A 23469-nucleotide genomic window follows, 5' to 3' on the forward strand; every position below is an offset into this window, starting at 1 on the left:
AGATATAACAGCAATATGTGGTGACCTAGTCTGTTGATTTTTCAATATGTGAGAGTTGCTTATCACATCCTTTGGTTGGTATACATGTATGGTTGGATGACTGATGATGATTCCTTGGTATTAGACTCCTATTTCATCGCATACATGTTCTATATTTGGGATCCAAGTATTGACCAGTCAGGTATATTGTGTCACATGGATTTCATTGTGTTGCTTGATAGTTTGTGGTGTATTTGCATTGATATGAGTAGATTAGCATTTTGGTGGAGTAGGGTTCTTGAGGTTGATATGGGATCTTGGTATTTGGTTTCAGCATGCAGGTGCAGATTGCTCAAGGGCAGGCAATCCCATGAAGGGAGGATAATGTCCCCTTCTCATTGATCATTTAGGTGTTGACTAGTCCATTATTTTGTCATCTCAATAGGCTACTTCAGAGATATAAGGGATGAGAGGCTAGCATTGTGCATTATTAATTGATGGAGAAATAAATAATATTAATTTGAGCCCATAAAGTACAATTATAAGGGAAAGGTAACTTTGGGTTATAGAATTAAATTCTAGAAATAAAGTGACCAAGTTATGAAATAAACTTGTAAAGTGATTTGATTAAGGAGCTAATAAATTTTAAAGTGACTTTATCATGAAGGCAAAGCTATAAAATGATTTTTTTAATATTAATTAAGCCATCTAGAAGTGGGACAAACCTGTTGGAGGGAAAGGTTTATAAGAAGCACGCATTGTGATCTGAGGTCCAAAGGTGGTTTCATCTATATAAGAGGTTTCCTTCTCCTAGTACTATGATATGTCGATTTGATACTTGATAATTTCTCCATTGTTGCCGGTTTGACAATAGCAGCCATATCCGAGGATGGAAATCCTTGAATATTTGTAGGTTGGATGGAAACTATGCTTGCCAAAATTACCCAACAAACTTGGTATCCTGGTCTGAAATTATGTTCTCTAGTAGACCATGTAGTCTCACTAGTGCTCTAAAAAACAATTATGCCACATGAATAGTGTCACTAGTCTTCTTGCAGAGAATAAAATGCATCATCTTTGAAAACCTGTCAACCACTACAAAAATTGAATCATTGCCCACATTGAGTCATTGGTAAACCAAGAACAAAATCCATGCTGACATCCTCCCACAGCTTCTCTAGTACAAGTAATGGCTGATATAACTCTATATTCTGCTTCGCCCCTTTCGCCATCTAACATACTCTACAACTTTGTACAAATCTCTTAACATCTTGTTGCAATTGTGCCCAATAATAATTCTTAGTAACCAAAGCAATGGTTTTATCTTTATCAAAATGTCCACCCAATCCTCCATTATGCTTATCCTTGATGAGATTCTCCCTCATTAAACTCCTCGGATTGCACATCTGACTTCCTCTAAATAGCATACCATCTTGGATTATAAAATCCATCCACTTTGTCCTGTCAAGTGTAAAAAGTTCTATGCAAGCTTTCCAAGCTTCACCAAAATTAGGATCCTTTGGATACAACTCTTGAGTTCCTTGAACCCAACCACTTTAATCTGCATCTCTATCAGCAAAAATTGTCTCTTGCTAAGAGCATTTGCAACTCTATTAGACTTCCCACTCTTATGTTTCAAAACAAATGTGTAACTCTGCAAAAACTCAACTCACTTCAAATGTCTCTGGTTCAGTTTTCCTTGACTATTCAAATATTGCAAAACTTGATGATCAGTGTACAAAACAAAATCCTTAGGAAGAAGATAATGTCTCCAATTCTTCAATGCCTGAGCTATAACATAAAATTCCTGATCATAAACATAAAGTTTCATTTTGGCATCATTCAACTTATTGAGATAAGCAATAGGCCCAACTGAGTCGACTAGCCTGGGTGACCCAACTGGGTCGCTCGCTTGGGTCAGCCCAGCCTGTGTTGCCCAATTGGGATGACTTGCCTGTGTCAGCCTACCTTCTTGGCTCAAAACAACTCCCATTACAATACCACTTGCATCACAGCCTACTTGAAACACCTTATCAAAATCTGGAAGTGCTAAAACAGGTTGTTCTATAGCATCCTGTTTCAACAAATTAAAACTCTTATCTTGTCCTATAATCCACTTTTAAAACTCTTTTCTATCCCCTCATTGTTTTAATCAAGGGTCCACAAAGACTACTAAAACTTCTGGTAAAATTTCTGTAAAAGCTAGCCAAACCATGAAAAGGTTTTACCTCAGCTAGCACTTCTTGGAGTTGGCCATTCAAGGATAGCCTTCACTTTCTTAGGATCCATTTTTAGACCTTGTGCCAAAACTACACATCTTAGATACACTAATTCTTTCTTTACAAAACTGCATAACCATCAACTTTTCTTCCCTCAACATCTCAAAAACCCTGCGAATATGCATTATATGCTCCTTCAATGTCTTACTAAAAATCAAAATATCATCTAGGTAAACAATGACAAACTTACCTAGAAATTCTTTCAGTATTTCATTCATGAGCCACATGAAAGTGCTCGGTGCATTGGTTAGTCCAAAAGGCATGACTAACCACTCATACAATCCTTCCTTTTTCTTGAAAGCAGTCTTCACTCATCTCCTTCTCTAATTCGAATATGATGATAACCACTCTTCAGATCTATCTTTGTGAAATACACAACTCCACTTAAACAATCCATAATATCATCCATGTGTGGCGAGGGAAATATGTACTTGATTGTGATCTTATAGATAGCCTTAGAATATGTACACATCCTCCATTCTTCATTCCTCTTTGGTGCTAATACTGTTGGTACAACACATGGACTCAAACTCTCTGAATCAACCGTTTCTGCAAGAACTCTTGCACTTTTGTCTGTTTAACTCTTCACTTTCTGCTAGTGTTGTTTTGTGTGCTACCTTATTTGGCAAACTGGCTCATGGAATAAAGTCTATCTGATGACTGATCTTCCTTACAAGTGGTAATCCATCAGGCACATTATCAGATACAATATCTTGAAATTCATTCAACAAATCTGCAACTTCTGCAAATACATCTTTTGTTTCACCTTTACCCTCTTTTGGAATTATAGCAAAACACATGCTCATGTCTCATATCCTCTTGGAGCTTTCTTCCATTAACAAAACTTATTCTGACAGTACTACATACCTTTTCTTCTAGGTCCTTCAATGGCTTTAGTTTATGTCGCACTCCATCCTTTGTCAAGGAGTAGGTACTCGTAAGACCATCATGCACAACACGCTTGTCAAACTGCCACGACCTACTAGCAACATATGACATGCATCCATGGGTATGATGTGACATAGTACCTCATCATGGTAGCCCCCAATCTTGAACTTCACTAGGCAGTGTTCACTGATCATGACCTTGTGGTCATCCTGCACCCAAGCAATGCGATATGGATGCGGGTGTTTCTGTCCCTTGAGTTTTAACTTCATGACCATCTCTTCTAACACCAAATTGTAAGTGCTTCAACCATCAATAATCACATCACAACACTTATCTTCACACTTGCACCTAGTGCGAAACAAGCTCCTCCTTTGATCTGGTTCATTTTCACCACTCAATAGGACCCTTTGGTTAACTAAGACTTCTCCTCTTTCAGCATCTTCAAAATGTGATGATTTGACATCTTCATCCACATATGCATCTTTAGCCTAGCCTTCACTTCCCTTATCTATCCTTCCTTGGCGTTGAGAGCATTTAAATGCTCTATTACCCTCTTCTCCACAATGAAAACATGTTCCATTGAAGCTTCCTCTTCCTCTCTGATCTCTATTATTTAGATCATGGGAATGATTGAAATTTTTTCCCCTTTGGTTCTGATTACTACAACTGCTCTCATCCTTCTTTTGATCTTCATTTCAGCTTCCATAAGATAATCCATCAGATCTTCCATTGCGACCTCTTTCGCTTTGTTTGCTCTCAAATTTCTTATTCAACTACTCTACTCTTAGGGAAAACTGGTATGCCTCTTTAATACTATTCATTCGGACTAGATTCAACTCTTCTTGAATGGTTGGTCTCAACCCACTAAGATAATGGGCAACTTTCTCCTTGTCAGCTTCTGCATGGCCCATTCTGATTAGAACTCAGTAGAACTCTTCTGTACACTCTAAACAAATCTTCCCGCTTGCTTCAACCCTTGCATTTTCTTTAGCAGATAAAGCTCATAATCAAGATGAGTGAATTGTTGCTTCAATTTATCCACCATTCGATCCCATCTTGTGATCTCCTTTCCTCTTGCATATTGCTCCAATTGGATCTCCTACCAGATCTTTGCATGACCCTTCAATTTGACCTTCGCAAACTTGACCTTGTCAGGATCCTCAATATCTTCATATTCAAAATATTCTTCCAATTCATTGATCCACTCGATCAATTCCTCTGGATTAATATTTCTCAAAAATGTAGGAACCTCAATCTTAAGTCTTTTCCCAATCTTTGAAATGTCCTTGAAAAGCCTTTCTTCCTTTAGGTTCAGAACTTCATCTTCTCCTTCCTAATCAACATTTCTTGCTTCTTTTCATTGATTTTCACTTTCATCTCTTATGACAAGATTCATCCCTCCATGCATTTGTTCTTGCAATGCTTGCATTTGTCTCTGGAGGGCTCTTAAACTCTTAGGTGTCACACCACCAGCTCTTTTGCTACGTTGCCTTCATGGAGTCATTTCGTGCTTTCATTGAAACCCTATTGCAAATTGCTTCAAAATTGGTGATTTGTCTACACACTTGATCCAAGCCATAGCCGGCGATTTGTCTACACATTCAGGAACTTCTGTTATGATACCACTCGATGAAGGGTGCTCCCCTTAATACCAAAAACACATAATAGAAATAGAGAAACAAGAGAATTTATGCAAGAACAGAAAATAGTCTTCTTATTACAAATTTTCTGAAATACAATATACCACATGGGCACTTTCTTTACCAATATTCTTCAAGATAGAGCCATAAACTACCACCTAAAACTACATTAGACAACACTATGTACCTTCCCTATACAGGCAAATTTCCCACCGCCTGGGAAGGTTCTAGACATTTAACCCTAACCTTTGAGGATGACCCTTAAATAATTGTTGTTTTCATATTTATTACATAAGTCAAGCTCAAAACAATTACAAAATATACTTTTAGATAACCCAACTTCCGGAGGCCATAACTTTGAAACTGTAGCTCTGGTTAGCAACTATAAGTACTTTTCGGAAATGAAAACTTCTGATCTACAACGCCTTGTCCTCGTAAGGATCATCAATTGGGGTTTGACCTCATTCCAAAGCCTCTAAAGCCTTCAAAATTGAGCTCATAGATTTTGTACCTAAAAACCTCAATAAATTCAGCAATACATATGGTATGACAATGTAGCTCCACTAGCAGATTGAAATAACTAAGATGAACCTCCACCTGTGAAATCTGAACATTATGAGCTCGTATGACTCACTTACTAAAAATTGTAAGTTTTCAGAAATAGTAACTCTACATTGAAATAACCCTTATTGAGAAGACAAAAACAAAAAATATTTTTTTGGGTGATGCAATATTGCCCTTACACCTAGTATGCTTCGGCATCACAAACATCTTGTTCAATATGTGCAAGATGATCCTTTGGAATGTTGCTAGAGCGTTACAATGTCCGGAAGGCATTCGGTTGTACGTGTACACTCCATCGTCCTTTATGAAGGTTGTTTTGAGTTTATCTTCTTGGGTGATGGATATCTGGTTGCACCTAGAAAATCCATCCATAAATGAATAAATCTCATATCGCGCAACTTCTAAAATACTATCCATGAAAGGTATTGTGAATGGATCCTTGATAGTCACTCTGTTTAAACATCTAAAGTACATACATATTCTGATTTGGTTGGCGTCCTTGAATGAAATCATAATTGGGGTTACGAACTCGCTCGTCTACACTCGGAATATAATTCTTGCATCATGCATTCTTTTAATCTTTCCATTTTCTCGTGTTGGGGATTTTTTATTCATCCTATACAGATGCTTTTATACAAGTGCGACTCCTTGTGCTATAGCGGGATCCGATGGATATGAAGTTCAGGCGGTTGCCCTTTTAAATCCTTGTAGGTCCAAGCAAATACATCTTTGTATTCTGTAATTTTTTTTGAGTGCAACTGCCTTCAAAAATGGGTTCTAGTCATTAGCTGCAAAAATACTCTTTGGGTTGGCTTCGTCCCCCAAGTTCATAGCCTTCACTAAAGGCTCCTCATACTTTATTGGCTTTTCTTTGTCAAATCGATGTGCGGGGGTTTCTCTTGTCTGAACTTCCTCTTATTTATATTCTCTGTACTCCATTGGAAATGGATGTTTTTCCTCCACTTCATCTACTTGCAACATGTTGCAGGATAACAATTCGTAATCTTCCATTTGCCAATGGAAGAGTCCATTCAATGAGTCCAAATAATCGTCGAAACATCCTTCCATTTCCAAAACTCCTTTGTTTGGTTGCATTTGTCGCTTGCCTTCATTAATTTCGTCCTCGACTTCAGACTCAAACAAAGATGCAAAGTCCTCACTCACCATTTGTGTGCGTCTATTGTAAATTTTTTACCGCTTCTCTCCAATCGTGGCTCACCTTCGCCTACACTAACCCACCCCTTCCAAGGATAACATCATACCCTTTTCTTTTTAATGGTATCACCACAAAATCCAAGATGAAGAGTTGTGTTCCAATCATCACCCATTGCACCATTAGGGTCCTGATGGGTTTGATGTGCTAATTGATGCCTACGAGTTGGAACAATGTAGGTCACCCTAATCTCCTCCATGCTTCCTCCAGCAGTGCGTTGACACTGGAACCTTCATTCACAATATTGTCAGTCAAGACAGTTTGTTAATTACATGGATCTTCTGCAAATGTACATTCAGATTTGTGAGGCAGATATCTTTCGTGCTTACTGTAGGTCGAGTCCTCTATGCTCAAACTTGTGTGATTGAAAAATTCTTTGCTAGGTATCCATGGGAAGGAGAATGCTTGTAGATCAGATTGCTTTGTAATGTGTGTTCTCCAAACTACATTCTCAACCCTACATATATCCCATTTAGAGGGTATGTCCCTTAAGGGACATGACTATTAGTTTTCACAATAACACAAGATTATCCCTAAATCGCCGATTTCAAGGAGTTTGAATATAATTAACAAAACTAAGCATTAGTTAAGTTAAATGCAAAACAAGAACACCTCTTGGAAATCGCTAGCTTCTCTAGGGAAGGTATAAATGTGTTAATTGTCAATCATTGGATATATATTATCCATAGAAGAATGTACAGCCTGTACTAACAAACCTGTAGCATTATCCAGGTTACGTTCTCAACACTCCCTCTTAACTTGATAATCCTATAGAGAGATATCATATCTAGCAACATCAATACAGATGTTAAGCAAGAATTAATACTCTATATCTGTCTGTCTCTTCTTAGTATGTAGTATCATAGAACACATGATACAAAGTCATATTACTAAACTTGTGATATGACAAATCATTGCTACTAGTGATAAGATACATGTTGCGACTCATAGAAACTGGTATTTCTATATCACAATAAGATCCTGAGTTTAAGATCTACCAGAATACAGGATAAACCCGGAGAATTTCTAAAATATTTCCTTTATCCAATTTGTGATCCATGAACATAGCAATGTCAATGTCACAAGACGATCTAAAACTCATCTGGATCTTACAGTAAAATCTATTGTTTAGTACATTATCTAAGAGATCGTCATCTCTCATAATGCCTTTTACACAAGTATTCATTATTTCAGAGATCATCACCTTTTAAATAATGATTACACATGGTGGAGCCCATAACAGTCAATAGCCTGACAAAAATAAAATTATCATAAGAATACAAAATAATTCAATCATACCTAGATCTTTCCTAAGATGATCACTCTCAGAGAGGTTTGATAAGAATATTTGCTTTCTAATTAAGGATGAAGTCTAGAGAACAATTAAATTCTCTCTTTATCCAAGTTGTGATTCATAGACATCGAAATGTCTCTTTCACAACACAATCTTGAATCTATTCAAGATTTGCCAGTAGTCCTCTACTGATTTAAAAACACCATAAGATCATTTGCTATCACATCAAATTCGTGCTGGAAGATTCTTTTCTATTACTGCAAACTGATGTTGCAAGATTGTTTGCTGAAAAATGCTTCCACACCATGATGTTCATAAAGGTAGGCCCATTAGATGATTGCTCCTTATTCAAGGTTGCCTTAATGAGATGTCAGACTCCCTTTGAATCCAAACTTCTTTCCTACAAGAACATTCTTCAGAAAACAAAATCAAGGCGTATACTCTTCTTATAAGAAATACAAATGAAAGATATTATAGACATAAGGTAAAAGACGAGCTCAAGTACAATAGATACTTATCTTTCCATCATAACTTTGATGAAAGCTCTTGTACTTTATGAGTATACACCATCTTGACATGGTACACTTAGTCAGAGTTTGCATAACCTAGATCCTGGGGAGTCGACTCAATCTTCTAAGTACTTTCTCTAACATATAACCTTCTTATAAGATGATACTTATGATTTTTGCTACAAATTCTTTATTACTCGGGAATAAATAATGCATGGTCTACTCCTTCTGAGTCAAGATTCATCATTGCAGATCATTTAGCTTCTCCTTTTGTCAAGAAGGCATACCATGCTAATGCTCTTAGTGTCACAGTATGATGTCACTTTATTCCCTTCTTTTTAAGAGAACCAATACTAATAATCTGAAAAGTCATAAGGTTATATAGAATGCATCTTTTCTAAGTCCACAATCATTAACACTCCCTCTTGGACTTGAGGAAAGATCAGAAATGCCTTGAGTAAAATATTTTGATATTCCATATGATATCACGAGTATTGGCCTCCTAGAATATCAACGATATTCACCAAATACTCTTTGAGTAATGGCCTTCCAAAATGGTGGATAGTCACCAAATATTACAATGAATTTTGTGCTTGGCTATAGTTTCCAGCAGCCTAATGTATCCTCCTCTAATATTTCCGACCTGACAAAGCCTTATCAAATGTATCTCCCATCTAGAGATCACAACCTTCATTTCTGGCCAATACAATAGAATTAAATATGCTAGAATCTGATTTAGGTAATTTCAATACTCCCTCTTAGCTAGGGAGGATTCAAAACGTTCAAAATATTCACATAATTACTATGGCATTCTCAGAGGGTGATATTGAACATTATGAACTTTCTATGATACCATCTTGCATACTCCCAAAGGATGGATCTACCTAGCGTTGCCCACAGAGGGTGGGAGATACAACTAAATGTATCAATGAAGCAGTCTACATATCTCTCATCTTCCCATTGCATTCCTCTTATGAAAAGTAATTGCTCCTTGGTAGAAGAATACTTAGATACATCTGGTACTCTAACCTTGGTGCTATCCTGACAGCTTTTTACAGAGATTAATAACAGTCCAAGAGAAATATCAATGCTTGAATCATTCATGATTCATTATCCAAATAATATAGCATGAATTAATAACAACATGAGGGATTGAAGAGCATTATTCAACCATAAAGAATACTTATCTCTTTGTACTTCTTGGTCCGTCCGCAGTCAACAGATATAAGCATTCAGTAACACAAGTCAGATTAGATCACAAGCTTCAGTCCATAGTATATTCTGAAATCCTTTACTCGTATTGATCTTGAAGTAATTTCAAGTGCAGACCCATCTCAGTTCATTATGTTTCCCTTAAAATGTAAAGTCTTGCTAGTCAAAGTACTGAGACTTCCAAGACTATCGAAGGTACCCCTCATTTGTGACCCCTGCTGCTTGTTGACACTCAAAACTTGCAAACTGCTGCTATTCTGAGATTGTTTGTGAATTTACAAATGTAACAATCAAAACATATGGGTCAAAGGGTTTCATGTTAGCTGCTTCAAGAGTATCTAATATTTCATAAGCCAAAGGAATCCTTCCATCCAAATGAATTCAACCTCGAGGTTAATTTGAATCCAGATTGGATCAGGATAGGGAAACCAGAAATTGTTCCTTATCAGCCACAAGCAATATTTGGCTTGACTAATGATTTCTCAAATATAGCTGCCTAGTTGTCTAGTCATCTCCAAACCATGCGTGACCTAGAAAGGTGTCTGAAGTTGCACACCAAACCTAGGTTGCAGGCTTGTGATCTACCTCCGGGTCTTAATGAGAGTCTGTGATCTGAATTGTGAGCCTTGTGACTGCTGAAACTAAGTCAATCTGCTACAAATCTCTCTATATTATTTGTCAACAGCCCTCTTCTTGCAAACAACTTGTGAGCCCCATTGTTTGATTCACTATTCCTGATCGACGTATCTAAATCATATTTGCCACTTCCTTTCAGATAACTGCTATTCGATCTCGATTTTGGTTACAAGGCAAAAAACACTAAAACAGAGAGATAACTCTCCTGCATTTTCAGTTTTCATTTTCAACTGCCTTCGGAAGTTCAATGAGACTAATTTCATGGAGATGAAGTTTAACGATCTGGCTACCATGAAATTTTAACAAATTTAACAATTGCTAGAGAGTGAGCGCATCGGGAGTTATAGAGTTTCTGTACCCTTTTTTGTAACATGACAGAACTCGTGAGCTCTCATGCCATGCATATCGCCACTTTCTCATATCAACTTATGAAACAAGAAGGAACCAACCTCCAAGTCCTTCCTGAATAAACCTGTGGTCCTCTAATTTAGTGGTGGCAAACTAAACATGCATTCTCTCCTGAAATTGCCGTTTGTTATTCCTCATTTGTATATGCACAAAATTGATGATATCAAACAAGTTTCACCAGGATTCAAATCTAATCTTTGACAGTCTTGTCCAGGTCGGTTTTCCTTTCATCCTGCTTACTTGACTTGATGTGGGAAGATTAAGATCATAGGTGGTGTTGAGATCTGGCTGCCAGTTGTCTTCACACATGATGGTATATTCCCAGAATATTCTCGGTGATTTGCCTACAGAAGTCTTGTGAACATTATGGCTATTTCAACGCCAAATTCCAAGTCCATGTGCAATATAATGAAGAAATTCATTCCGCAACATTTTAGTCAAGTTTGAGCCTCTAAAGGCAATTCGATAAGCTTAGAACAGTGAACGGGTGTAACCTTGATCTAGCAGCAAGATAGATCTGCTTCCAATGAGTGAAGATCGAACCATTACCCTTCAAATAGAGCACCAAATCATTTGAACTGACCATGGCTCCAATACCATGTTAATTACATGGATCTTCTGCACATGTACATTCAGATTTGTGAAGCAAATATCTTTCGTGCTTACTGCAGGTCCAATCCTCTATGCTCAAACTTCTGTGATTGAAAAATTCTTTGCTAGGTATCCATGGGAAGGAGAATGCTTGTAGATCAAACTGCTTTGTAATGTGTGTTCTCCAAACTACATTCTCAACCCTACATATATCCCATCTGGAGGGTATGTCCCTCAAGGGACATGACTATTAGTTTTGACAATAACACAAGATTATCCCTAAATCATCGATTTCAAGGAGTTTGAATATAATTAGCAAAACTAAGCATTAGTTAAGTTAAATGCAAAACAAGAACACCTTTTGGAAATCGCTGCCTTCTCTAGGGAAGGTATAAATGTGTTAGTTGTCAATCGTTGGATATATATTATCAATAGAAGAATGTACAGCCTGTACTAACAGACCTGTAGCATTATCTAGGTTACGTTCTCAACACATTTCCCAAAATGCCCATCTCTACCACCGTTGGGTGCCTTCCCGTGTTTATCGTGAGTAGCATGGGATCTTCTGCAATCCTGAGGGGATTCTCCTTCCTCTGAGAGTTTTCACCTTTGCCATGGGTTCCCTTCACCTTTGGCCCATCTAACACCTTTGGGGATGGTGCCATATTTAATTAGAGTTGTTCTAAACTTTGCCATAGCACTAAAGTCCTTCAACTTGATCGGGATTTCGGTTTGCATCACCCGTCGTACGATATTTTGTTCTGCCTAACCCCTTAGTAAGGTGTTGGAAATGTCATTTGTTTCTCTTCTTTACGCCAACATTTCTCTTCCAATGTCTACCTTCACTTCTCGCATTCTCCTCTTCTCATCTTTCGGGGTTTGGGTAGGTGGCTTTCTTTGGCTGTGCTTAGGTGAGGGCGAGAACCTCCCTCCCTATTACCTTCGATGTTTAAAAGGTTTACTCCAAGCTTCAAACACTTCGCATCGTCATGGTCTCCAAGACCACACCATTTGCAGAGAAATTGCAATACTTCTCCCCTTGTGTAGTCTCTTGCAAAGTGGCCCCATTGGTTATAGCTATGACACTATATCATTGGCCGTTGATGTAGGAGCATCCTTGGGTTGTTGGAAATCTTGCATCACCCAAAAAGATATTTTCTTTTTTTTATTTTCCAATTATTTGTTTGACAACTTGGTTCGTCAAACACTAGTTTGTTCTTTCTGGATTCCACGAGTTGGGCTTCATATTGTGGACCTATCATTGAACATTATCCTAAGTACACAATTTAATGTTACAATTGGCAGAAGTTATGCTTCGTCTTCTTAGGTACTGATTTCTTATAATATTCTTCATACAATGCTTGGTATTTAAGTCGGCAAGGTTCTATATTTAAGAGTTAGCTTACACGCTCTTGGATCTAAGCAGTTGGTTAACGTGTGGACCCATACTTGAGGCCATATAATATTTTGTAATGTATTATGTATCTAGTCATTGATTAATTGAGGGTCATTCCTATATTGTATAGCACGTTTCCTATTCTGGGAGATTGTGACTCAAAGTCGACATGTCTGTCCTGATGGCTATATATGTAATGTCGTTGAGTCTTAGGAGTAGTATCATCAAGGAGGTGGATACTTGGAGGAAGCTCGAGAATAGGGAGTTTCGGTCTATAATCTAGAATGTAATTAGTTGTAATCAGGAAGGCCTTATACCCAAACATATTGCTTATCATTTTGAATGCGAGTTGTGTAATCAATCAGTATTCAATGCTGTATATGAATATCTCTTGTTAATAAATTGAGTTATTTCCATTTGCATCTTGTTATACTTTTGCTATGTTGTTATTGTTGGGGGCTTGGTCATCTCGTTCTGAAGTACACCTGACTTGTATTGCATCAAATGGTATCAGAGTGTGGTTTGATCTTGTTAAGCGAAGGTTTGGATCTTGTTGGCAACTTATCAAAGAGTGTTTGGATCCAATGGTTGCCGATCTAATCATGGTGAGCTTGTGAAGACTTGAATTCCTTGGTTGTGAGGTGGCAGATTGTGGTTTTGGCTCATAATTGCAGAGGATTCGTTCAAGTTTTGTTGGTATCTTGTTACAGACTTGTTGATCCTTGTTGGTGGATAGATCGCCCGAAGTTTAGGCAGTTGTATCTTGTTGTAATTCAATATGTCACCTAGAAGAATGAATCCTAGGAGGTTAGAGAATATGTTTCAAGAACTCAAGGTTGAGATGAGGAATGAGATCCGAAATGTTTTGAATGGCTTGAGAAGAAATCTTGAAACAAAAGATGAATATGTTGAAGTTGTTCAAGTCTTGAAGTACTTGAAGTAGAGATCCATGTAGAAGGAGAAAGATTGTTGAAAGCTATGGCACAAGTTGGTAAGAGTCATAAAATGAAAGTTTCAAATTATTCTAGTTCTTTAGATCCTAAGGAATTGATAGATTGGATTAATGAACTTGAGGATTATTTTGAGCTTGAAAATGTTATAGATCCACAGAGAGTTAGGTTAGCACAAACTAAGTTGAAAGGTCATGCTGCCTTGTGGTGGAAAGAATTGCAGAAGGATAGAGAAGATAATGATAAACCTAAGATTAGTAGATGAAAACCCATAGTTTCTAGATTGAAGGTTAAATTCATCCCTGATTGTGTAAGAAATTGCAAAACTTAAAGCAGAAAGATGTCTATGAAGAGTTATACTGAAGAATTTTACAAAATACAAATTAGATCTGGACATTGTGAATCTTCTAAGGAAAAGGTTGCAAGGTATGTTAATGGTTTGAAATTCAACGTTCAGGATGAATTGAGTATGTTGAAACTTAGTTCAGTTGAAGAGGCTTATCACTATGCATTGATGGCTGGAGAAAAGTTAGGAAGAAAGCTAGCTAAACGAGTGACTAAAGTTGATAAGGGTAAGCAAGTTGTTTTTGATAAGAAGTTTGTATTTAGAGGTACTTGTTTTAAATGTGGTAAGGATAGACACAGAGTGTTTGAACGTCCTAGTGCGAAAGTTGACAAACAAAACTTGGTAGTATAGGAAGAGCAGAAATTAGAATCTTCTGATGTTTATTTGGCTTCACTAGAAGTTAGAGAATCTCTTTTGATGAGAAGAATCACATTGGCTAAGCATGATGTGGAATCAAAGCAAAGAAGGAACTTATTCCGAACTATTCGTTAGTCTGGAAATAAATTTTGTAAAGTTATTATGGATGGGGGTAGTACTGATAATCGTGTTTCTAAAAAGATGGTTAGGAAACTTAGTTTACAAAGATTGAAACATTCTACTCCTTATGGTATCAGTTGGTTTCAAGATGATCATTGGGTGCAAGTTAGAGAATAATGAATGCTTGGTTAATTTCAGTATTGGCCCTTTTAAGAATGAAGTTTTATGTGATGTACTAGACATGAGTGCTTGTCATGTTTTACTTGGAAGACTTTGGCAATTTGATAGAGGAGCTATACATGATTGCAGAAAGAATAATGTTATAGTTGAGAAAGATGGCAGAAAATTTGTTTTGATTCCTTTGAAGGATGAGGAAGATGGAAAAGAAAAGAACCCAAGTGTTTTCAAGACTTTCAGTTTGAGGACAGTGGAACCTGTGGTTAAGATTACTACTGATGAAAGATAGTTCGACTTGAAGTTATCTGAACATATGATTAAGAACAAAGGTAAAGGAAAGAAATCTTCTAATTAGATGAAGGCACACAACAAGTATGATTCATTTGATCCTGGAAGTTGTAGCAATAGTAGTAGATTTGAGATGTCTGATAGAACAATTGGTTGCTGTTGTGAGTTTGGCCAGACTTCTATGTTGATTAATGAAGAGGATTTGTCGATTAAGAATGAGCATGGGATTTCTGTTTTGGATTCTCTCAAATGTTTGCAAGTCTTTATGGAACATATTTTGTCACCTTGGGTGTCTGATGTAGAAGCATCCTTGAGTTGTTGGCAATCTTGCATCACCCAAATAGTTATTTTCTTATTTTCTGTTTTCCAGCTATTTGTCTGGTAGTTTGGTTCGGTGAACACTTGTTTCTTCTTTCTAGATTCCACGAGCTTGGCTTCATATTGCGGACCTATCATGGAACATTATCATAAGTGCGCAGAATTTAATGTTACAGTAGCGGAGTTATGCTTTGTCTTCCCAGGTGTTGATTTCCTATGTTCTTCTTCACATGATGCCTAGTATTTAATTTGATGAGGTTCTATATTTAAGAGTTAGCTTATGCGCCCTTGGATCTAAGCAGTTGGTTAATGTGTGGACCTATACCTGAGGCTGCATAATGTTTTGTAATGTATTATATATCTAGTCATTATTTAATTGAGAGCCAGTCCTATATTTTATAGCATGTTTCCTATTCTGGAAGGTTGTGAACTGGGAAGGCCTTACAACCTAACCTATTGCTTATCATTTTGTATGTGAGTTGTGTAATCAATCAGTATTTAATGGTGTATATGAAGATCTCTTGTTAATAAATTGAGTTATTTCCACTTGCATCTTGTTATACTTTTGTTGTGTTGTTATTGTTGGGGGCTGGGTCATCTCCTTTGGAGGTACCCCTGCCTTGTACTACATCAGCCACCCACTTGCATTATATTGGATATGGCTATGACCCCTATTATTGTTATTGTCATTTCCATTATTTCCACCTCTTCTTCCATGTCGGTTATTCCTATAACCACCAAAATGCCATATTGGTGTTTGTGTTCTTGCCCCTGCTATTGAGGTAGATACTTCCTATGTCATTAAGATTTGTTGGGGCCCTCTTGTTTTCATGTTGTACGGGCAATTCCTTAGCGGATTGGTCAGGTATTTGGCAAATGTCACAAAATTGATTCTCTAGACAAGATCCCTTTGTGTGACCTTCCTCCTTGCAGTTTGTACACCATAAGTCCCCTTCGTCACTTTGGTTGGTGTTGTTTTTCATGGTTTTGAATTCTATCATACAAAACGCATCTTTTTAGAGAGACTGGATTACTAATCACCCCACACATCTATTATGGAATGTATGTAATACACCACAATTCATGCATGTAGCCTAACATAGCAAACTATGGATTATACAAAATTTGGATAATCCTGGATCCAAAGCCTGCTTTCTTGGCTTCATCCAATATGATCCAAAGCTACTTTATTTGAATCATCGAGTATGATAATTGATGTGCAAAGCTTACTATATGATAACAAACACAAACTTTTCCTTAAATGGGTCTATAGTGTTTCTTTTTGTGCTACATATTGGCAACAACAGAATGATGATGATTTGCTTGATGGTTTTTTATGATATTTGATCAACGATGCTTAATTATTAATGTTGACATTATTGTTTTTGAACTGAAACATTGACATTTTGGTGTATTTTTCTATGTTGCTTTAATATTAGCATAGTGGTGTATGAACTTGTTTGTTGTAGCATCTATGTAAATATATATTGTAGTATAGAATAAAGTAATATTGTATTTAGCACTTGTTAAGCTTGAGCGGGTTCGTTAGTTAGGTTGTGAGGGAATGCTTCAATTGGTCTTCCCAACCAACCAACCCTTTTATAAGCACTTGGAATATTGATAATGGATTCATGATATTTTGGTATGAATAAAGTAAATCATTCTCTCACCATTCTGATATTGTGGTAATCAGGCACATGCTATGTTATTACTTTGTAGGCATATATCATGTTATCCTGTGAATGTAAGTATTTCCATTCTACATTTTTGGCATCGTTGCCTAAGTCCAAACCTGGAGGTCGACAAGATGGAGTAATGGGAAGGCCCTTTCTACCACTTATACACGTAACAAATAGTGACGGAGAAGAGGTGGAAATAACCAGGGAAGATTGTTGACACGTGATCTAGTGATAGCTTGGAAAGTTGCGGTTGATCAGTACGTACAAAGGGAAGGCCGTGAGAGAACGGTTCCTTAAGGTATAGTACATGACAAACTTTCGGTGCTACTAGGACAGATTCCTCGCCTATTGGCACGCAACTTGTTACGTGTGGAGGAAGAAAGAGCCGAGACAAAAAGGGAACAAAGGAGGCAACAAGTACTCCAATAGTTTGCTGAAAGGAGGGCAAGAGAACGCAACTTGGAGGAACATGATAATCCGAAGAAGGGAAACAAACACTAAACCAATTCATGCATAAACCAAGGAGGAAGTCACCTTGAGGACACTACGTCTCCAGCAGTAGCAAGAGAGACATCGTAACTTGGAGGGAGGACAAGGGGATTCCACCAGAATCCAAGAGGGGTTGATTGAGCATACAAGTGAAGGGATAGCTAATTTGGTCATCTCGAAGACACCAGGAAGGAAGTTAGGCCACAAAAATCTAGAGACACCTGTGTGAAGAGACCTCCGATAGGAGCAAAGTCCTGTAGAAGAGGATATGTCTAGTAATCAAGAATCAAGCTCCTCGTTGAGAGGGAACTTCTAGTGAGGAGGAAGTATTCCATCGGGAGGAAGAGTTCCATCAGGAGTAAGTGTTCCATTGGGAGGCAGTATTCCATCAGGAGGGAGGGAGTGTTCCATTGGGAGGAAGTATTCTGCCAGGAGGGAAAAAGGTCAACATAATGGCAATAGACAAACAAAAATTGTCGAGGTTCATAGGGGACGGCTCAGAGGACCCCACATGCCACTAAAACATGCATAACCATTTGGCAAGCCAATGGAGAAAATGACACAGCTGATTGGCTAAAAGCTTTCCCTGCCACACTAAGGGGTATAACCATTGACTACTACACCGGTTTGGAGGCAGGAAAGAAAAACACATGGAATAATATTCGCACAACCTTTGAGGAAGAATTCAAACTTTTGAGAGAGGATGATGAAATAGTTACGAAGATTTATAACACAAGGCAAGGGAAGAGTGAATCCATTAAACCCTACAATAGAAGACTAAAAGAGCTGATAGGAAAACTTGACAATAAGCTTGGGGATGGACTAAAGAAAAGATGGTTCATTGAAGGATTAACACTGTCCCTTAGGAAAAAGATGAAAATAGTCCCACCGTCAACCTTTGGGGATGCGTATACTCATGAGATGAACATAGAAAGCGAGAGCAAAACTTCCAAGGCAAGAAGGCATGGAAGTGGGAGTGAAAATTCAAAAGAAAGCGAAGATGAATCCAAAACCATCCAAGCCCTGAGAAAAGACTTGAGGCGACTAATGAAGGAAGTGGCAGGGAGTAAGGAAGAAAAACAAGAAGGGAGGGAGCTTTGGTGCACCGATTGTGAAAAAGAAGGCCATACAAAAGGAGCATGTCCAGAGAAAGCATTTTGTGAGTTTTGTCAGGTACTAGGGCACACAATTAAAACTCTCCCTACAATTTGAAAACATAGAGTGCTCAAGTATTCTTTACCCAAGGAGAGCAATCTACACCGCCCTCCACCCCTCCAAAGAATACAAATACAAAAATAACAGAATAGGAAGTAATAATAATAGCAACAACAATAGTAACAACACATTGCGGCGAGCAATCCAATATGATTCTAAGGGGAGACTGATGATCCAATATAGAAGGTGCAATCATTGGGGACATTTTGCACGAGATTGCCAGGACGGAGGACATAATGGAGGAATGTTGTGTAAATGCTGTGGGCCAGGCAATCATGAGGATGCAAATTGCCCGAGACAGAAGGGGGTAAATATGTTAGATATTGAAGATCCAGAAGGTGAAATTCTTGCGGTCACAAGGACGCAAGCCAGAAAATTAGCTTATCCAGATGCTACTACGGAGACGAAAAGATTTCAAGAAGCAAAGGACATTCAGGATAGCATGGGAGAGGAAGGGAAGACAAGGCTAGAAAAATCTACTTCGGGTAGGGGTGTATCGAATATTGTGGGGCAAGTACTAGAAACCACTATCCCTGTGAAAATCATTGATTTATTGGTAATGTTACCATAGTTGCAAGTAGCATTAACACCACGAGCAAGCCTAAGAGGGGCAACTTCTAAGACAGAGAACGAAGGAGAAGCATAGACAAAAGCCAATACCCTATTCACTATAGGAACGGGGAGAACACTAGCCATAGTAGAAATGGAGATATTAGGGTGCAAGCTTTCAAATACTATTGTTGATGGAGGTTCCGGCGTAAATGTTTTATTTGAAGAAACGTGGAAGGCAATGGGAAAACCCTCACTCTGGCCACCTACATTTCAACTAGTGGGAGCAAACCAACATGGAATTAAGACTATAGGGACCCTAAGGGGACAAAAGCTCATAGTCGGTACTCAACAATTTTTCTTTGATTTTGTGGTTATCACTTTAGAGAAGAAAGGGTATGATGCTTTATTAGGAAGAGGATGGCTGGTTACAACAAAAGCCACCCATAATTGGAAACAAAACACTCCATCTATTGAATCAGAAGGAAGAAAGTACATCATAGACCTAAAGAACCAGTCAGTAAGTTAGGACATGGCATTAGACTCGAAGGGGGAAGACTATGAAGGGATGGAACCAGATGAGGAAAGAGAGCTCAAGTTGGGGGAATGCTTAGACGACACCAAACAAGTTCCCTTAATGGATTTTCCACTGGCAAATGGGAGACTATGAAGTTTTCCACACAGAATGTAATATGTTGCAAATACAAGAATCTGAGTCTGAGGAAAGGTACCCGGAGGGGTATACGAAGTACAAAGAAGGTGCGGCAACCCTTAGACCAGCACACATCTTTGAGAAAGAGGTGGAATATAAGAAGCCAAACTGGTCTCACACCTTAATTCATAAGTACGAGCCCCAAAAGAAGGACAAATCAGGGAAAGGGAAAATGCAGGTGCAAGAAGGACACAACCATATAGGAAGAGATAGGTAAGGATGGTCGTACGAAGGAGGTAGGCATGGGCACGAACGGTCGTACGAGGAAGAAGGAAAAGGAGGCATGTATAGACGGTTGTACAAGGATAGAGGAGGCATGTACGGACAGGAAGAAGGTTGTATGGGGGAGCACCATACGAGAGGCAAAAAGGGTCGTAAAGGGAGCACAAGAGTAGTACAAAAAGTGACAGGGGTTGTGTGGGCACAAACATCCGTACAAAAGCAAAAAGGAAAGATTGTGTTACGTGTTGCCAAACTAGCAGTATGAAATAATCAGCTTGCCGTACGGAGAGTCACACTTCCATACGAGCACAACCGTATGACTATTACCGTACCCTCATGGTGGTACACAGCCATATGTAGACAGGCATTTTTGGGGAAAGGACAAATTGTGGTTGCCATACCGGCAAAGGTATTATTCCGAGGGGTAAAAACATGTATTGTCCACACGGCAAGAGGAAACGCTTGGAGCACAGAGCCACTTCAAACACATTAGGAATTACGACACCACCACAAAATAGTGAAATTAAGCATAGGAAACCCGAGTAGAGGGAACCTCATTGATTCCAAAAAGAAGAAACCAACAACATTGAAAGCTAAGGAGGATGTAAGGAAGATGACAAAGGGCAAGGGTAAAATGACACAAAAGATCACTACTGAGAATATTTCTTTTGAAAGTGTCAGGAGCAACGAATGCCGCACTTGGTGGGAGCTGGAACGGACTACTCTTCAAGACAAATGGAAGGCTGAAAAAGCGGCCATGGAAGAAACTTGGAGAATAGAAAAACCTGGCTTGGGAAATAGGATCACCGCAACAGAGGCAAAGAAGATGGATGCCTCGCAGGTACTACAAGGAGTTTGGGCAAAACAAAAGGCAGCTGAACACAACCTGCAACGGCTCTGGGGAATTGTAGATGTAGTAGAGAATAAAGTAATATTGTATTTAGCACTTGTTAAGCTTGAGCAGGTTGGATAGTTAGGCGGTGAGGGAATGTGTCAGTTGGTCTCCCCAACCAACCGACCCTTTTATAAGCACTCGGAATATTGATAATGGACTCATGATATTTTGGTATGAATAAAGTAAATCATTCTCTCACCATTCTGATATTGTGGTAATTGGGTACATGCTATGTTATTACTCTGTAGGCATATATCTTGTTATCCTATGAATGTAAGTAGTATTTTCATTCTATATATATGTATTCTTGTATCCCAATTCTTGAACCCGAATCCGAACCAGCAACTTAGATTATTTCTGAAACTTATTCTCGATTGGGGTCGTGAATGTACTAAATAAGCAGGACTTTGGGGATGTTGGCGGGCACTTGGCTTTAGTTATTAATCAGATTCTACAGTTATGTAGTTCTCTTGACTCTGTCATTTTTACACACCTTCCTCAAGAGTGGAATGGTGTTGCCAGTTGCCTGGCTAAATAGGCTTCAGTTCACATGCAAGACTGGGATATTGTTGATAAGAGGCAACTGCCCCCCGATTTATCTCAAGTTTTTGATGAACTTGTTGATTGAGATAGGGTTCTTTAGAGCTTTTTGTTAAGCTCTTTCGTTTCTGTATCTCTTTGTGTTTCAATAAATTTTTACTTCTCTTTTAGTTAAAACTCGAATAGAACCCCCTGTTCACATAATTCATATTCCTGAGAAAAGGAAGTTGCAGAAGATGATTTGTTAGAATCGTAATCAGGTATACAATGAAGCTTCTTTTATTCTTCATTAAGACGGTTACAGAATGTGAATGCACAATATAGAAAAGTCCGTGAATAGAAACAATCACCCCTCACAGCACATCATTATCTCCAATACATCCAACTGACTTTATTTCTCAGATCACTCTGTCTCAAATGAAAAACTGTCTTTCAAAACAAAACAAAAACTTCACAAACTAAGTAGGGAAACTGCTAAAATACCACTATGCAGCCTACCGTGACAATTATAAACAAGATTCCAGAAATATCTAAACAAAGAGGAGCAGATGAATGGTGGCAATATACCATGAAAAATGGCTACATCATTTGCTCAATAACTCTTTCCAGAACATGGCAATTTATGATTTTTTTGTATAGATGCATATTGTTGAGCTACTAGCAGTATTGTCTTCACTGGCATTTTTAATTAACCTTAATAAGAACAGGATTAAAATTTTGATTTCATATTACAGATATTGTGCACAAAGTCATTGCTAACTGCCAATAATATTTCAATCTGTAGATACTGATGTGCTAGCAGCAGATGTGCGAGCTACATGTGCAAGATTATTGTTTACCAAGCTTGATATTGTTGATTCAGAGAATCTTTCTGAAAATGAGGTGAGGATAAAGTTTTACATCAGGTTTATTAAAATGAATTTATGTTCTACATCTAATTATGTGAAACATATGGTTTTCTTAGTTCTGAATTTATCCTCTGCCCATTTTGACTTGTTTTAAGACATGATTTATATTTACTCCATGGCTTTCATTCTACAGGCTTGGGTTTTATTCAAGGTTACTTACTTGTCGAGAAACGGCGGCAAAGGTACTAAAAATTTTCTAGTGGAAATGAGCCGCTTTGTTCAAGAAGATGATCATTGGTTGTACATGGAAAACCTACCTCTTCCAACTACTAAGAAGGCAGCAACAAATACCAATTTTATCCTTTCTGAACTTGCTAGAAAAGCATATATCTCTAAGACAGCTTCCAAATCCTGAAGCAAAGACAAAATAATTTTTGGTTATATTGATCCATTCTAGATAAATTGAGAGGTTGCTTACTCTTGTATATAATGTAATGCCCACTAATTTGTTGTTTGTAACTACTTTCTTCTTCACTCTGTGGTTTTACCAATGTTTCTGGCTGGCTGATTTGTTGGTCGGTATGTTTGCTTGCTCGTCTTATTTCTCATCATTTTGAAAATTCAAAATTCTTCCTTACAAGTTTTGAAAAAACATGTACATTAAAAGTTATATGTACAAAAATAAATTTAATCAGATAACATATCAAGATAAAATTGTGTAATATATATCCAACATGGGACTCTTGTGAAGTCTTAGTTCCACTAGTTTTTGCCTTGCTTGTTGTTAGCAATATCCAGAAAAGGGGCCAGTGGTCTTCTAAATCAAATGCCTGAGATAGAATTTACATTCTTCTCTTTTGAGATTGGACTTTCTAGGGGGAAGCACATTTCCGGATGCTTAGGAAAGGGTCTTCTCTTTTATGGTTGATCTCAATCCTGTTGTTTTTAGCATTTGCATGCGTTAATACTTCTACACTGGATCTTCTAAAATTTTCAATTGATTCAGATTGTTCTTAACCAATCAAGACCATTACAGTTTTCCTCAATTTCATTTTTAATCTTTCACAATAAAAGAGGATCTGTAGAAACATGTCCATAATAAACTTGACCATAAATCTCATTGAATTAATGAGATTTATGGTCAAGTTTATTATG

At 37.9% G+C, this 23469-nt stretch overlaps 1 protein-coding gene across 1 annotated transcript in view; it reads left to right on the plus strand.

The window, feature by feature from the left end:
• LOC149576344 (uncharacterized) overlaps positions 1–22833 on the plus strand; it is a 43128-nt gene extending 20295 nt beyond the window's left edge. Inside the window, exons 3-4 of the mRNA XM_089816924.1 lie at positions 22251–22348; positions 22508–22833. Coding sequence (XP_089673050.1) covers positions 22251–22348; positions 22508–22729 — 320 coding nt within the window. The 3' untranslated portion in view covers positions 22730–22833. The remainder of the gene's footprint in view (positions 1–22250; positions 22349–22507) is intronic.
• Positions 22834–23469: the final 636 nt, after the last annotated feature.

Source organism: Cupressus sempervirens, chromosome 1 (assembly GCF_028749045.1).
Source record: "Cupressus sempervirens isolate cs-2001-9-10 chromosome 1, ASM2874904v1, whole genome shotgun sequence".
In the NCBI taxonomy this organism is placed as follows: Eukaryota; Viridiplantae; Streptophyta; class Pinopsida; order Cupressales; family Cupressaceae; genus Cupressus; species Cupressus sempervirens.